General features: G+C 35.2%; 1 protein-coding gene and 3 non-coding genes across 4 annotated transcripts; all 4 read left to right on the top strand.

Moving 5' to 3' along the window:
• Positions 1 to 8,949: 8,949 nt before the first annotated feature.
• Positions 8,950 to 10,187, top strand: LOC105735818 (uncharacterized). Its single transcript, XM_086907091.1, has 3 exons — positions 8,950 to 9,119; positions 9,414 to 9,728; positions 9,793 to 10,187. Exons 1-3 carry the CDS (start codon positions 9,083 to 9,085, stop codon positions 9,822 to 9,824), a joined length of 384 nt encoding a protein of 127 aa, XP_086763217.1. The 5' UTR covers positions 8,950 to 9,082; the 3' UTR covers positions 9,825 to 10,187.
• A 210-nt stretch (positions 10,188 to 10,397) lies between these two features.
• On the top strand, positions 10,398 to 10,563 carry LOC116414717 (U1 spliceosomal RNA). The gene has a single exon (XR_004225285.2). It is a non-coding gene; the product is annotated as a U1 spliceosomal RNA (small nuclear RNA).
• Positions 10,564 to 11,210: 647 nt separating this feature from the next.
• Positions 11,211 to 11,372, top strand: LOC116414716 (U1 spliceosomal RNA). The gene has a single exon (XR_004225284.1). It is a non-coding gene; the product is annotated as a U1 spliceosomal RNA (small nuclear RNA).
• Positions 11,373 to 12,330: 958 nt separating this feature from the next.
• LOC116414712 (U1 spliceosomal RNA) lies at positions 12,331 to 12,493 on the top strand. The gene has a single exon (XR_004225280.2). It is a non-coding gene; the product is annotated as a U1 spliceosomal RNA (small nuclear RNA).
• Positions 12,494 to 16,641: the final 4,148 nt, after the last annotated feature.

Here is a 16,641-nt window from a genome sequence, read left to right as displayed (position 1 = left end):
TTCTTACGCACTCTTGCGACAGTAATGGAACTAAAGTATTTGAAAGTTCAATTTGAACTTGGTGCGCTATTTAGAGCAGTGATCGTATCGTCCTGATTTAATTAGTTTTATATCGTATATAAGTGTTGTATAAGTGTTGTAATATAACGTTAATTAGTGTGTGCCAGATTCCGATATCCTCAAGGAAACTAATCAACATAAATGATTGTAAGTACATACACTATTTCTTTCGTTGAATCTACATTTTAAGAGACGCCGTGGACAAGCCAATGAAATTTTTATGATCTTCGAAATCATGTTTCAATTTATTACTATACTTTAGCTTATTATCATTAATCATTTATCGTACATGGATAAATATTATTCGTAAGGAAAAAATAAATGGTATACATATGATATTCTTCTTTTGAAGAAAAGTTGAATTATACACATATATATATATACTCATACATATGTGGGATAAACGTATGCGTAGATACTTACAGATAGGAACTGCGCAGGCGCATGGCGCGAATAAAATATAGTCAAATACAAAAACTAAATTGCATTGCCACATTATATTAGCTATATTAGTTCAAATTCGATATTACTGGAAGTTATTATCGCAATATTTAACAATCGCATGTTGATACTCTTTCGTAAACGCGTGAAAGTTCAAAAGTTGTTTCGATAAAAAGTTTCATAATGCACTTCACGTTAAAAAGCAATTGTTATTTCATGGAAATGGTATTGTATCAGGAGGAAAGAGAAATGGAAGAGAGGGTGGTGAAGGGAGGAAGGGAGGGGGAGGGTGATCGTAGAGAGTTAGTTGGGCAACATTAAGACACACGATCAAAAGAAGTTTTCTAAATTCAGCCATGAAATTAGCTTGACACTAATTTCACAAGGAAGCATGGGCAAGGCTAAGAAGCGAGGAAAAAGATTGGCCAAGGGGAGGCCACACAGCTCGCGTGATGCTTCATACCGACTTCGCGTGTCGAAGTCTGATTTGCTTTGTTGAATCAAGTGTATACTGGCTCCTGTATATATATATCGCGAACAAAAGCGAACGAGATAGTGCATTTTCTCTTCTTTTATATCTCGTTATACCCATTCCGATTTCGTTATTTTCGTTAACAATTAAGATTCCCGATAAAATGTTTGAATAGTTCCTGTGTGGTGAATGCGGTCGAGGTAGATATATATTTTTTGAAATCAATACTTCAACCACGATTGTTAAAGTATTGTTATAACAGATTATTCATTCATTTATTCGTTCATTAATAATCAAACGAGTTAAATTTTCGTTTAAATAAAACACAATTGTAATTCCAATTTATCCATCTTGAGTTTAGTATACTACAGCTTATGAGTTCAATCATGCCGATTAATGCTTTCGATACATAATTGAAGCGAGCGTTGTTTGTACAACACAAATAAAGATTTATCGATATACAACGGCACACGTGCAAATGAAATTTGAATACGCCAGAATCTGATTATAAGCGTTATCTACATATTTCAACTAAAAGTCAAATCTATCGAATAATCATTCGTCATATTCCGATATTTAATCGAATTAAATATTTCCGAGATGTCTTCGAGGCGAGATATAAATAAAACTGCGATAATGAAAATCTGATTAAAATCACCGCTCATATTTCAACACGCTTCCCATACATACATACATACATACATGCATACATTCCAAATCGAGAAATTAATTACTTACTACTCTAAATTTTCCCATTCCATCTGTATTAGTTTCAAATTCGCCGATTTGTCGGATCCATAGCGTTATGAATACGCGTTGTTGGGCCAAATCCATTACGTGTCCCGCAGGAATCGAATATCCCGCTAATATTTCGCCGGGCGGACAGTAATGGTAGATAGCCCGAATCCCGATTCCCAGGAAAAGGAAACTAGAATTTACATGGATTTCCTTTCGACGTTACGTCGCAATTTCTGTCCATCGTGTCGGAAACTAACGTAGCCTCGTCTGTTTCCCACGTTACCTTGTATGTTTGCCAGATAAGTGGAAAGCCAGTGACGTAGGTCTCAAACTTTTGCCGGATTTACGGAATCTCAAATTCGTGGCCGGCGTAAGCGGATCTCTCACCTCTTTGGTCAAACGAGTAAAGGTCAGCCTTGTCCGCTCCTCGCGTGGATAAGGGCGAGGGGAGGGTGTGTTGGGGAATAGGAAGAGCGAGGAATAGGGATCCTCCTCCGCAGATCAGGGAGAGGGGGTGGGATGGAGTTTGATGGCGAAAGTACGGATGTACGAAAGGGAGGAGGATGGAAGTAGCCTCGCATTTGCCACAGGCTGAACTGATGAACCGCCTGGCTAGTCATCGCTGTAGCCCGCACGCTTGGTCCGGAAAGCGAAGTTACAACAACGTGGGGTATCTCGTTTCATCTCCCTTGCTTATTTCATTATCTGTCCTCGTTTGTGCCTCACCTTTCACGCCACAATGCTTTCAACCGACGTGCTTTCCACGCCTCGTTAACGCGTCGTTAACTCTTAAATCATAAATGATTCTGATCCTTGAAAATTCGTGAAATCAACGTCTTGAGATTTTGCGATTTGTTCGATCAATCGAAAGAATTAATCTCTTTTCCTGTTCCAATGATATATATACGGATGATCCGTGTAAAGGGTAGAATTAAATATTTTAAATACAATCGAAGCTTGAAAATCTTCTCGTCAAATTATATTGCGTAATTCGATTGGTCGGTCGGGACGAAACGAGCAGGATTGAACGAGACGGAGAGGAAAAGTTCGCGAACGGTTAATTCGTCAATCAAACGAAACTCGTATGCTCGACGCAGTTTACCTTAAAGGTTTGGTAAAATCAATACTCCCCAGTAAGTTTCCTAATACGAAAAGCCCGTTAACGCGATATTATCGGTCCCTTTGAATACTAATTTCCACGGTATGCTGTGTGCGCCAGATAGGTGAGATTTTTTTTTCCACGACGTTTTATCGACCTGCCGCGATAATACGATGCACTTTTTTTTTTTTTTTTTTTTGCGCGCGTATCAAAGATTAATGAAAGCGTACGAAGGAGAAGCATAACGAATTTTTGATTAATAGCGGACATCAATTGAAACACTCGGTTAACGATGACTCCTAGGATCTGGTAAAATGCGTACATCGTATCATTTATAGTGGTAAAACAATCGATTGTCCTTGTGAAAACTACAATTTCCTGTAAGCTTAGGACAATAGATGTGAATGAATTATGGATTTTTTTCTCTTTCTTTTTATTTTCAACCTGTACGTTGTACTCTTACACCATTTACATTTATGTTTAGATAATATTTTTAATATTTCAAGAGTGAAACGCGCTTCGTTTGCACTCTTGATAATATTACGCGAGATGGTAATTTTGCTAGGGATTGATAGATTTTACTAGGGGAAGGAAAATTGTACTTTTATACTCTAGATACTTGTGTTAAACATTTGTTACAAATTTGTCTCATAATATATTGAAAAGATACATACTTTTTTTATTATCGTTTAAATACGATAATCTATTATTTAATATCAATTCAAAATCTATATTAATAAACTCGATACATCTCTGAAATAAAATTCCCTAATATCGTATTCATCAATTAGACTTATCGCTTTATTGGAAATTAGTCCGCGCACTTAGGTAGTTTGATAATTTATTAATAGAAGGTACTTCTGCAAATTAGAAAACTCAATCTATTAATGCCATAGCCATACCGGTGTACTGTTTTAATCGTAGATTTTAAGGGAGAGCAGACCCTGCCATTCATTTCTTAGATCTTGTATGCTTGGGAAAATGTCCAATGTCACCATCCCTCCCAGACTTCCTTTGCGATTCCTTGGAAGTGCGACAAAATTACCTTCCCCTTTGCGCCACCAGTTAATTAAATTTTTTCATCATTCTTTTCTCTCTACCTGGCAGACCGCCGCCATTAACGAATCGAAGCCAATAAAATTTCTTTGCATTCCACTGTTTCACTTGTATCGTATCCGTATCGACCATATCGAATTTATTATGAATCGCGATACATGAGTCGAGTAATTCTAATTTGTTTCAAAAACTTTTCAAACTTTTCCTGCGAAAAAAGAAAAGTTGAAAAAGTCTTTCTCGTAGTTGATTTCCTATTATATTCGCTCACATTCGAATTACAACAAAAAGAGGAGAGTCGAGAGGATTATCGGAGGAAAGTGATTCACGATGAGAGATATAAAGATATAAAGAGGGCACGCAACGTTATATCGCGTGAATAAAATCGTTTCCAAGTTTACGTAATCTTTTGTACGGGATAATGTCGAGCACGTGCCGTAATCTCTTATTTGACACATTGCACGTGTGCAACGGCTGCTGGATAAATTGTATTATCTGAAAATTTCTTTCAGGAATTGCTTCCGGTGATCGTGGCCACGTGCTTTCAAATTGCTCACAAATCAGAACGATTTCCTCGCTTCCTCGAGAAATAAAATTACACGGTCGAAATGAAAAATCTACAACAAATTCACAAATTCCCCTTACTTCCTTCCTTCTTGCTTCGAATTTTTCAAAAGAAAAAAAAAAAAATGCAAACGCAAAATGAAAAATATCTCTCAAATATTTAAAAAAAATTTATTCAAAAATTTTCTTCCGTGTATCGAAGGAGTAATTTTTACTCCTCGGATAACGCTCGAAACAAAATTTATCCTCCGATCTAGATTTAAAGATAACTTCGGTGGAAGATAAACGACGGAGGAGAGGGGATTAATCGGATACAATGAATTTCCGCATGAACTGTATGAATCGCAAACTTTCCTCGAGCTGGATAGACCGATATCGCCCGCCCATCTGATCTTCCTCTTCCTCCAGAAGATTTTCTTAACTCCTTTCTAAGCCTTCGTACACACTCAATGAGGAGCCATCTTACTTTCGCTCGGTCCAAACTTACTTAGGGATGGATATTTGACGCTTATACGTGTCGCATCCGTTCATGCATCCTCTCCCGTGTGAACTCTTATCCCCACACGGCGTAATCACACGAGCACGTGCTCCACGCAGGGAGACGCACGCTGGTTGTAGCAACTGTGGGACTAGACGTTTGCATCGACTGATCGTTATTATTGACACGAGAATACAGTGATCGTGAGTGAATAGGGATTGACAAATGGGGATGGGACGTGGCCCGGTCACGTGTCTGCGAGCGACGCGTATGCTTTTCATCAATCGATTCTCCTCGTTGCGTTCTATTCTTCGCATTACGTCCGACTGTTTCCGACTTGTGACTTTCTGGCCAGAGAAAGGAAAGAAGAAAGTTTGTCGCGGAAATGATTTTCGTATATTTGAGAGAGAAAATTTTCGACAGTTTCTTTCTCGAAAGAGAAAGATGCTAGACATTTAAAGAGAGATACCATCGAATCGATATAGTAAGTTTAATCGTTTTCGAATTTTTCCAGCATTGAATACGTTGATTGAAATTGATTTGATCGTATAACAATGGAGATGGTAAAATAAACTGAAAAAGAAATTGAAAGTCGGAGAGTCGATTGGAATCAAGAATTAGAATTGTCTAGAAACGTGTGTGTGTACGTGTATGCGAATGTATACGTAGATAGAAACTACGAAGAAAAATTTCATTCCAATAATAGAAAGTATTCTTCGATATTTTTTTTTTTTTTTTTCCAGTATTTATTTTCTCAACGTTTTAAATTATTTAAATTTTAAATTAAAACGTAACGTTAAATATAAATTTTCACATCTCCGTGTAATACGAAATGAACTTTCTTTAATTTTCTTGGGTGATTTGTTTACAAAGGGTTTATTTATTCGATACGGTATTTTTTTCCTTTGATGCATCTTTTCTATCTTGCAACCTATCACTATTTTGTTTACAATCTAAGTATATAAATAATGTCACGTCAGCCTTGAAAATTATCACGAACGAGAGGAAAAATGGTAAAAGGAATCTGGTAGAGAGCCGGTGAACCGCAGTGATACACGGATACATAAAAGTGGCCGGGCCCCACTATCTCAGCATAAAAATTCAACTAGCTATCTCTGAAACATCGAAACAAACTGCAAGTCCAATGCTGCTGGGGGTTGTAATCAAGTCTAGATGGTTCGTACTGATTGACAATTTTCCATGGCCTCTTCACCCTCCAATACCCTTTTTCTACCATAGCCAACCCTCGCACTATCCATCACTTCAATACCCCTCTTTTGAAATCACGTTTCGTTTCTGTTGCATATAAAGCCGCGTTCATACCGATCATTACGAATATACGCCAATATATTGTTGCATATACGATTACATATACGTTGTGTGTACGAATTAATCAGGATTGTACAAGTTCGTTCGAATCGATATTAATCGAATAAACGAAACTAGCGCGGAGAAAACAGTTAAGGGAATTACTTACGGTAAAAATGGATGGAATGTTTTAAAAAGCCGATACGGTAAATGAAAAGCAATAAATAAATTGATCAGAAACAGATGATCCTTCGATCTCTCTCCAATTGTATAATGTATATATTTTTATATTTTTATTTCGTGGAAAATAAACACCTGAAAATAATCGAATCGAATGGGTTTCGATTTAAAATAAATACCGAGGAGATACGTTTGTTAAAAATTTTAAGGAGATACGTTTATACTTTTTTACACTTTCGAAAATTTTTATTTATAAATATTTTTTTTTTTTTTTTTTTTTTTTAATTTAATTATTTCTGATCAAATTATCAATGGAGTATCCACTTCCACGCAAAGTGGAGCAGGAGTTATTTTCGATATAAGAAGTATCAGTCGGGAACAATCGGTATAAAATGTTGTAAGTAGAAGAATATTTATAAGATGGCTAATATTGATTGCGTTTGAGCTCCTTTATAACGAATTTATGGAAAATGAAAATGTAAAGGCAGAACGACAGGGTCTGGAAGCGGCTTAATGGAGTCAAGTGGAGGACGAGAAAGGACGAATAAAAAAGAAAAAGACGAGCTATGTCATCTGAAAATTGGAATATTCGTTTGCTCGATGGCAACCTCGCTTACTATTCGTTTAGAGATTGGTGTACAATTGAACGTTCCATATTTCGAAGAGAAGATTAAATATGACGAAATTAATTAACGATGGCGTATATTTTTATTGTACGATATAAATCGATCGGTTCTTGAAATATAAAAAATTAAATTGAATCGAAAGAAGGGAACGATCGGTCATTAAGTTGAAACTTAATTATTCCTTTCTTCAAACGAATATAATCTTTTTATTATGAACGATTTATTTCGGGGAAATTTTATTTTTGATAAAAATGATGAAATTTTATTTTACCTTTCGTTTTTCATACCATATAAAACAGAGATGTTTTATACAATGTACGTGTCTCGTATTCTCCACCATTGACGGAACTGAGAATCAACGAGTGTAAATACGACGTGTTTTTACAGCCCTTCGAAGTTTGCCACCCTAGACACAAGTGAGCTCTTGAGCAACAATAGAGTTGAACAATGGCCCTCTCGGATTAAGATGTAAATTAGTTCATAAGTCACAACATTATGCAATTGTCAGCTGCCACGAAATACCTATTGTTATGCCAATAAACTTCAAAGATTCGGGCGTTAAGTTACAGGTCGAAACGGCTTTCGACTTTTATCGACATTTCTCAACTCGCGTAGATGGTGGTGGGGATGTTTAATTTACTACAATAATCGTGGCTGTATGTTGAAGTTGTTATTGAATTACCTCGTCCGTGAAGCAACCTTATTACTCTCATAAACTTAATGGCCTAAACGAAAGAATTTCGTTTTATCATACGTCACGGCATATTACCCTCGAGTTATTAAATATTCTTAAAAATGTTCTTCTAAATAACTCGTGGCCGTTTTCGTTTACGCGAAGAAAGAATCGAAACATTGTTTTCAATTTAACAATGTTTTACTCACTCACTTATACAGGTATTAATTTTAACGAATAATAATAATAATTTAAGAAAAAGTCAGTAATGTGGTTTTTTTTTTTTTTATTCGTCGCTTTACATTCACGTTTCGATTGCTGAAAACTTCCGGCAAATTATTCTAGTATTCATTAAGGAGATATTATTTAAACACGCATATACGGGATCCCGACGATTCACCAGTTAATTCATGGAAATAAACTTTAACGTTCGTTATTTTTCTTTTCTCTTTCGGGTCAAGGTGGAAACGAGAGTTCAGTGTTATTGTTTCTGTCTCCATAGACCGACAACTATATCATTTAGAACGCGCAAAGAATTAGCATAAAGATGATATTCGCGGAGAAAGAAAAATGGAAAGAGAAATATTTTTCTATAAATAAAAATAAATTTAAATGCATTTTTGATTAATCGTCGTAACATTCGATTCAGTGATACTGAGTTTTTGGAAAATATTTTTTAGAAAATTCATGGTATATTTTCGTAGACGATACATTTGCTTTTCATTACATAGATAGTTTTGCTTCGTAAAAAATAAAACAAAGAGTGGAAAAAAGATTAACGATATTTTATTCATGATCAAATGTCTGCTACTATATCTCCGATATGTATTGAATTTTTTTGTTGTGTTGATATCAAATGTCAGTGTGCCGATGCCAAAGGCCACTATGACGATATCTTTGACACACAATAAAACAGTAACGTAACTCGTATCTACAACTTTTCGACTATCTTTCATTTTTGTAAATAAACATTAACGGAACTCGTACACGTATTCGATCAAATAATTTCATATATATTTTATTTACGTTCTCTGCGATGAGAAATTTTAATTTTTTACACCTTCTAATTTAAATATTTTTACCTCGATAAATTTTATTTTATTGGCAAAATATATTATATGCAATGAAAAATAGGAAATAATTTTTTATCGTCGAATTTATTCTGTCGAGTAATTGAAATTATCTAGAAAAAATTTTTTGAATGTGAAATAAAGTTTCGATAAATATGATGAAAATTAATCTATGACACGGCACTGCAATAAGCTAAATACAACATCGTATATTCATCGGTTAGTTTCAGTTTCCGCTGGTAACGTCTGCGAGCTTGTTCATTGATTTTGTAACTTCGTTTTTCTGCAGTTTCCTGTTTTTTTTTTCTCGGTCTCGTGCCATGCAGTCGTCGTCGTCGTGTAAAGTAATTATAATATGTAGGTTTACGTATCAAATACACGAATTTCATGCTATACAAACACGTAACAAGTCCGTGTAATATAACAAACACACGTAAACTATTAACATTCCAATTAACAGTTAACACTACTATCATTCATGCTTAAGCTTTTACTTTCGCTTTCGAAGTCTCATTTAAAATAAATAAGCTGAAAATAGAGATTAATACTCACTCGTTATAAAATCGGTCATTTATAAAATTACCTCCGCTTTCGAAACATAGACGCATCGAGTTACAGCGCATAGAATTCACGGGAAAATATGATATTCAGTATTTATAGTTGTCACGGTGGAAACGTACGCACCTCCCAAAGATGATCCTCCTTGCGATTGCAATCATTGCAATAACAGTGTAAACGTTGATGAATCTAAAGGAAATAGAAACGTATCGACGTTGCAATTATTGCACAAAGAAGATAGCGATGGTGATGGCAATCGCACTATTTGCGCTCGAGATCGCGAATTCAATGATCGTACCTTTCCAAGCGTTTGTCATATGTTGTGTTACAATCGCTGTTTGATACTACGAATTTCGACTGTCACGGTGAATGACACGATCAAACATGTCGCGAGAGCGTTTAGAAACAGTAAGTAATAACGATGAATCGTTAAATAAGCGTGATTCTATCGAAACGTTTCACCTATTTTCAGATTACTACAAACTACGGGATGGAGAATGTTGAAGGGGTTTTTCCGTCTTCGTAAATTCGTCTGTGTGGCCTCATCTTGTTTGCTGTTAGGGGGTACGACGAGGTTAGTGAATCATTTGCAATTTGGTACGTCGATAATAGACATGTATGTTCTACATGAATAATTTGAACGCGAATATTTTATAAATGGAAAATAAATATATCTACATCGAAATATGTATTATTTGTATTACGAAAAATTATAGAAATTTCATATGATCGAGATATTAAATAATTGAGATTGATACAAATAGAAATGTAACATTTTCTATGGATATTCATATACAATAGTGTTAATATATGTTATGCCAATTTTGTACGATGTTAAAAATTAAAAATTATTATGTATTAACGAGACATATTTGAACGTATACATTACATGACATCAATCAAAAAAATGTCCTTGAAATCTTGCATCCTTAGATTTGAAAAAGGGATATATTTACATAATAATTATTTAGTTCTTAAAGTAGTTGCTACGATGCGTTTCAGTTGACTTTTGATTTCTCGTTTTCGAAAATATTAGATAAATACAATAAAAATATTATGGAACACAGAAGTTACTACATACTACCTGTCGATCAGAGATTACCGTGATCACGAAGGCGGTTTTTCCAGGGTGAAATTTTTCCATTGCACTGTGGTTGAATTGACATCTGCGAATATCTCCAACGTGTCTCGGTGTCTAGAATAATTTTTGATAGTCGGGAAAATAGCGTTCACGCTATCCCGTTTAATTTAATAAGAAAAATAAGCAATTTTGCAATAGTGAAAAATAGGATGTATAATTTTCATAGTAATTTTTCTATTGGTTATTTATATTTCTTGTTATCTTATAAAAAAAGTCATAACAGGAATATGTCTTCATTAAAAATTAATATTTATAAATGTTATTAAAATATTTTGAAATGCACATTTTAAGTTGAAATATTCACCGGTGAGATTTATTATGCAGGTTATAATTATATTATTAATAGTTAATGCAACTTATTATTACGTACTAATTAATTTATTTTAATTTTATTTATGTTTTAACATTCATTCAATAAATTATGTTGCAAGAATCGCTTATATTATATTATAATATAAAACAATCATAAGAATGAAAAAATTTTATATTGTATTCAAATTATATTTATTATTATTTATTAAAAGAATATTAGTAGAATTTATTATTATTAAAAAAAAATTAAATTTTATTTTATATTTGTCATTAAATAATCGGATTTTGAAATTAAAATAGGAATTATAAATGGGGTCAGGTTGATAAAACGTAGTTAGTTCCTAAAGTCGCCGTTACGTAGCGCTATCTATACTCAGTTTCTCGCTGCTAGAATTATACGCTATGGGCTTAAGTAAGTCAAAGAAGCAGAGGAAAGCATACTTACCTGGCGTAGAGGTTACCGTGATCATGAAGGCGGTTCCTCCAGGGTGAGGCTCTTCCATTGCACTACGGTTGAGCTGACCTCTGCGAATATCCCTAATGTGGATATCTCGGACGTACAATTTTTGGTAGTCGGGACTGCGTTCGCGCTATCCCGGATAATTCATAATCAAAAAGAAATATTGTGTTTTTTACTAATATTTATTTTCATAAATATATCTCAATATGATAAAGATACTTTTCTCATATAAACGATATTTCAAAAAAATTACTTTTTCGTACTTTATAATATTATGTATTCGTGCTTAACAACATTATTTCTCTTATTTTATAATATTGTCCAATTTTATTATTTTCCTATTAAAAGTTAAAGTAATATTATTTATCTCTACATTGATAAAAAGCTATTATTTTATAAACAAATTTTGTTTATTATTTCATAAGTTCTGTGTATTTGTACACACATTTTATATTATATTAGATGTAAAAAAAATTATCTAGATCTACTTCTTTTGATATCAAATATTTCATTTATGGTTTTTAGCATTGTATATTTCATGTTTTGCAATCATTATCTCATTCAACTTATTATTACTTATCAAAGTAATAATATTCTGTAATTAACTACACCATTATATGTATAAAGTGATTAAATATTACCTTTGTGTGTCGTTTTTCGTATATAACGTCTAAGCACGTACATACGCCTAATAATGATTCCGTATTCAAATGAACAGTCTCAATGTTAATTCACGTATTTGTGCCGGCGATAATAGTCAGCCAAATTATACACAGTAGACTAATTTCTAAGAAATTCAAATTATAACTTATAATATTACATGCGATCGAAACAAATTAAAATTAATTTTAATGTTTTTAATTGTTCGATTTTCTAATTTTTTTAAAATAGATTTTACTAAAGAAGTTATTTTATCTGTAATTATTTAAAATATATAAATTAGAAATATGAATTAACACTAGGATAGAGGGGGTTAAAATTCGATCGATTGTCGTTAGTTCCAAAAATTCCCGTTATGTAGTGCTAGGTGTACATGTTTTCTCGCAGTTACAGTTGTATTCTAGGGGCTTAAGTCACTGGAAGCATGGGACAAAAGCATACTTACCTGGCGTAGAGGTTACCGTGATCATGAAGGCGGTTCCTCCAGGGTGAGGCTCTTCCATTGCACTACGGTTGGGCTGACCTCTGCGAATACCCCTAATGTGGGTATCTCGGACGTACAATTTTTGTTAGTCGGGACTGCGTTCGCGCTCTCCCGGTCAATTCATCATCTAAAGGTAATGATTATCACTCGTATAGAATATATTTCCCTACTAAATTTCATTAAAGTATCGTAGTAATAATTATAGATTATATTGAATTGCTAGGAATATATTTTGATACAACTTTTTATTATCATACGGATCTCTTTCTTTTCATCTTTTATACGAATCGTAATTGCAATATGTGATCATCATACCGCCGCTTATAATTAAGTTGCAATATTGCAACCAGTGACAAGTATATTTAGACTTGTCATCTTTTTTAGTAAGATAATTAGAAGGGAGGTACGAAATGTTACAAAATTACAGTGTTAAAGCACAGGTGGCAGTCTCTAGTTAAACGATATAGGAAGCACATGGCCCGTTTAAGCATCCGTGTGAGGGGCTGTCGGACGTTTCCGTATGTCGGCCGCTCGAAACGTGTTGGAAGTTAACAGGCCAGCTGGCCTGGCTTAGTGGTAGTTGATGCAAGTACTGTCTGGATAGTGGAAGGAAAGGAATTAAACAGACGCAGAGTCCTCGCAAATTGAGTTGAACGGGCCCGGAATTTAAACATTCAAATTAACCTATTTAGCAAGTCAAAGGAGTTAATGTGTGCTCGTTGATTTTGCATGCACTCAGATTCTAATATTCAATCGATATTGCTGCATTTTTTTTCTTCGTCATAGATTCCACTTTCTCCTTTCGTTCAAAACCGTAGAATTTCGATGCAAGATCGTTCTTCCCCTCCGTATTTGCGATCCGTTTCCCCCTTCGTACCGTATATATATAGTAAAATAAATATAATACTGTTTTCACGGAATAGTGTTGTCGAAAGTTGAATGTTTGCGTAGTTTGAATTAGAATTTCAATCGAAATTTGAATTATATTTGAATTTAATTTCGGTACATGAAATTTTTTTTTTTTTTGATCGATGATTTAAGGATCGAGAACATGCATCGTTTATCGATTCAAATGGCTAATCTTTTAATTGTTGCTGACGTTGATTGTTCGGGAGCTATCGGTTAATTAATCTCAGAGATTAAAAACAAAAATTGGAAGGTAGCATTTCTAGAATTCAACAGGGATAGACGAACATCTCTTACGACACGAACAGAACATCTCGATACGATATATATTCCAAATGATTTTTTTAAAAAAATGATTCGAGGAATAAAAAAGCATATAGAATTAATACAAACATCGTATTATTTTATCGTATTTAAAAAAAAAAAGATACAATCGTAGTTGTATCACAAACGACAGAACAAATCGGACAAAATTGTCAAAATTTTAGTACCATTTCTAAAATCTTCTTTTTAAATTATACCACGATATTAATTGAATAAACTACGACTTATCTATAATTCTGATTAATATTAAACAGGAACTAATTAAATACAATTGATCGAATTGATGAAAACGATCGTTTGCATCTGATAATATTTACACCGAATTAACATTGGTACATACGTTTTATGCATCGTCTGCACAGGCGTACCGGTTATATACCGTACAGTCGTGCGCATAGTATACTTATAAATATGTAAATAACTTCAAAGGGGGATGTCACCGATCGCTTCATACGGGGCACGCCAATAAAACTGTGCAGAAAACGGGATCCAATAAAATCCGTACTTTTGAATTACACGGATGTCTGCTCTCTGGCCGGGTTCGAGTACTAGTTACAAAATTTCCATAGTTGATCGCTGCCTTTGAGAAATCAAGAAAGAAAGACGGCCGTGTGCCGCTCGAAGGAACGAAAAAGCATCGAGCGGAACGTATCGCGGAATATACAGGCGTACTTATGTATTTGCATACGTGTCTGCTACACTTCCCCCGTGTCTTTCATACGAGTGTAAACAGGGCCTTGCTGTTTCGGCTTATTTCAATAGGGCTTATCGCGTTTATTCACAAACTGTCGTTTAACGCGCGCCTCGTGTTCAATATTACGTAGTTAATAAATACTTATCGTTAACAGAAACGTAAGTAAGCTACCTTTTCTTTTTTTCTTTTTACCTTTTTCTCAACAAACTTTTTCTTCATTTTCATCTCGAATAATCTTACGGCATTGTCCGTACGTATTGTATAGGTTTCGAGCGGTATTATCGAGCGGATCTTTGAAATATCTTCGATTGATAAATGGAATGCGTGGCTCGCGGTCTATCGTACGTACACATCATTTGTTCAATAGCCTTCTAAAACGAATAATGCAACGGGGAAATACAATATACCATTATCGTTCCTATAATTCCTGTAATTTGTCTTTTTTCTCTTTTATAAACAAGTATCAACGAGAATGATCCAATTAATGAGTCTCGTATACGATGTGGAGCGTGTGTACACATTCTTGAAAACGCATCCCTGATCGTTTTGATTAAAAAATATCGGGTAACCATCGATCGAGTCGAATCTCGACGGGCGAAACAAGTGCGCGAATTTACCAGTGGTTATTTTTCAAACGCGACGCAACTAATCACACCAGCTCGTCGAATAATATTTCTCTGGCTTGGTACCACGCCATCGACGCGGGATTATAACGAGGATCGTGAAAATATACAGGTTAAAAAAAAAAAAACAGTGACCCGTTTTTTGGTCTATCGAGGCCTCGAGTAGCGGCACAACTCGTGCCGCGGAGGCCACGATCAAAAACCAGGGACGTGTGAAAGGTAGCCGTGTTTCCACTCGTGTTTCGAGGGTTACGAAATTGTAATTCCGTGGGTTTCAAGTGGTCGTTTCGCACGGCGATCGTTATCGATTCGATTATTCGACGGCTGTTTTCACCGCGTTATCGGTGAACGAGGCGCGAAAAACAAGTTAAACTCCTGGCTCACGTAACCCGTTAGAGTGACATCTCTGTCTCGAAACAATTGTTGAACACGAGTCAAAGGTTGAAGTCTACCAATTTTCCGAATTATAATTTTTCCACACACGAAACGATACCACGCGCTCTGATGATTTTCCTTCCGAAAGCAACTGTAAAGGTGTACACACATGGTATGAAAATCAAATTAAAATCGTTCTCGTTTCCTCTCTTAATTTCATTTCTTCCCTTCGAATCTTTAATCCACTTCTCCTTTCCATCCTTGTTTCTATTCGCGAGAGTTTCGAAATGGGTTCGCGGCCAAATTATACTTGGCTGGCTTCGCTTCTTCTTACTCCCCTTACCACACGTCACATTTTCGCGAAAGGGGTGAGCCGCCATTTGTCTGGCTTGCCCGCCGACTAACTAACAGAAACTCCGCGGCGGAATCGTTTCTGACTGATGCCCAATGATCACTCAACCGTTTTTCCCCACCATTGTTCCGATAACACCTCCGTCTCCACTGTCGTTGGTTTACCCTCCGACCATTATGGGAGGATTGCTCGAGAGACGGATCGCTCGAACGCGTGATTTCGCGACATCTCGTGTCTCACTCTACTCGAGATAGCAAGAGGGGGGGAGGGGCAAATTTTTTAAATTTCTCTCTTCTTTCTTTCTTTTTTTTTATCATTCGAACGTATCCTCTATTATTAAATTTTTCTCTTAATATTCCGCTTTAACCCTTTGCATTCATTGTCGCCGTATAATCGCTATCCTATATTTTATATAGGATATATTTTATAATGTAATATAACATTCTAGAGGGCTGTTGATCGATAATCTTCTTAAGCGTAAATACAAATGGTAAATGGTTAAAAATCTTATTTTTCTCGAAGAAGAAAGCGACACGAACGTGTTAAATATGGCATGCACGAATCTGGAACATTTATTTGAAATTTCAATAGTTACGGGGACAATAGCTCGTGTAAGCTTGATCCGGATATAGAGGACAATTTCGCTAGCGGAAAGAATGATACGGCTCGCATCGAAGTGTCTATAAATAACGATTAAAAACGAAGAGGGAAAAAAAAAATTCTATAAAATTTTTATACGCGGCCTATCCATTTTTGTACGACGATTCCCCCCTTCCCCTCCCCTCCCAATAGAGGAATAATAGCGCGTAGTAAATTCAAAGAAGGTTAAACACCGAGCTGTTCCTCTCTTTCCCCCCCTCCCCTCCCCTCCCCTCTAACGCCGCTTATCCGAATGAAATTTCTATATAATAACGGGCAGCATCGAATTTTAGAGCATTTTCTTTTTCACTCGGTACTCTTTTGAATTCTCTTACTTGAATTTCCTGCTCA

This window comes from Apis florea, unplaced genomic scaffold (genome assembly GCF_048593485.1).
Source record: "Apis florea isolate Af1SG1 unplaced genomic scaffold, ASM4859348v1 contig_24_pilon, whole genome shotgun sequence".
Taxonomy (NCBI): Eukaryota; Metazoa; Arthropoda; class Insecta; order Hymenoptera; family Apidae; genus Apis; species Apis florea.
This window is presented reverse-complemented; position numbering and strand designations above follow the sequence as displayed.

What these genes read in the sequence shown, in the direction of transcription:
- LOC105735818 (XM_086907091.1), top strand. Translation starts at nt 9,083, where the DNA reads ATGCAGTCGTCGTCGTCGTGTAAAGTAATTATAATAT. An exon ending in GTGTAAAGTAATTATAATAT is followed by an intron (nt 9,120 to 9,413) that starts GTAGGTTTACGT and finishes TATGATATTCAG; the next exon opens with TATTTATAGTTGTCACGGTG. An exon ending in CGCGAGAGCGTTTAGAAACA is followed by an intron (nt 9,729 to 9,792) that starts GTAAGTAATAAC and finishes ACCTATTTTCAG; the next exon opens with ATTACTACAAACTACGGGAT.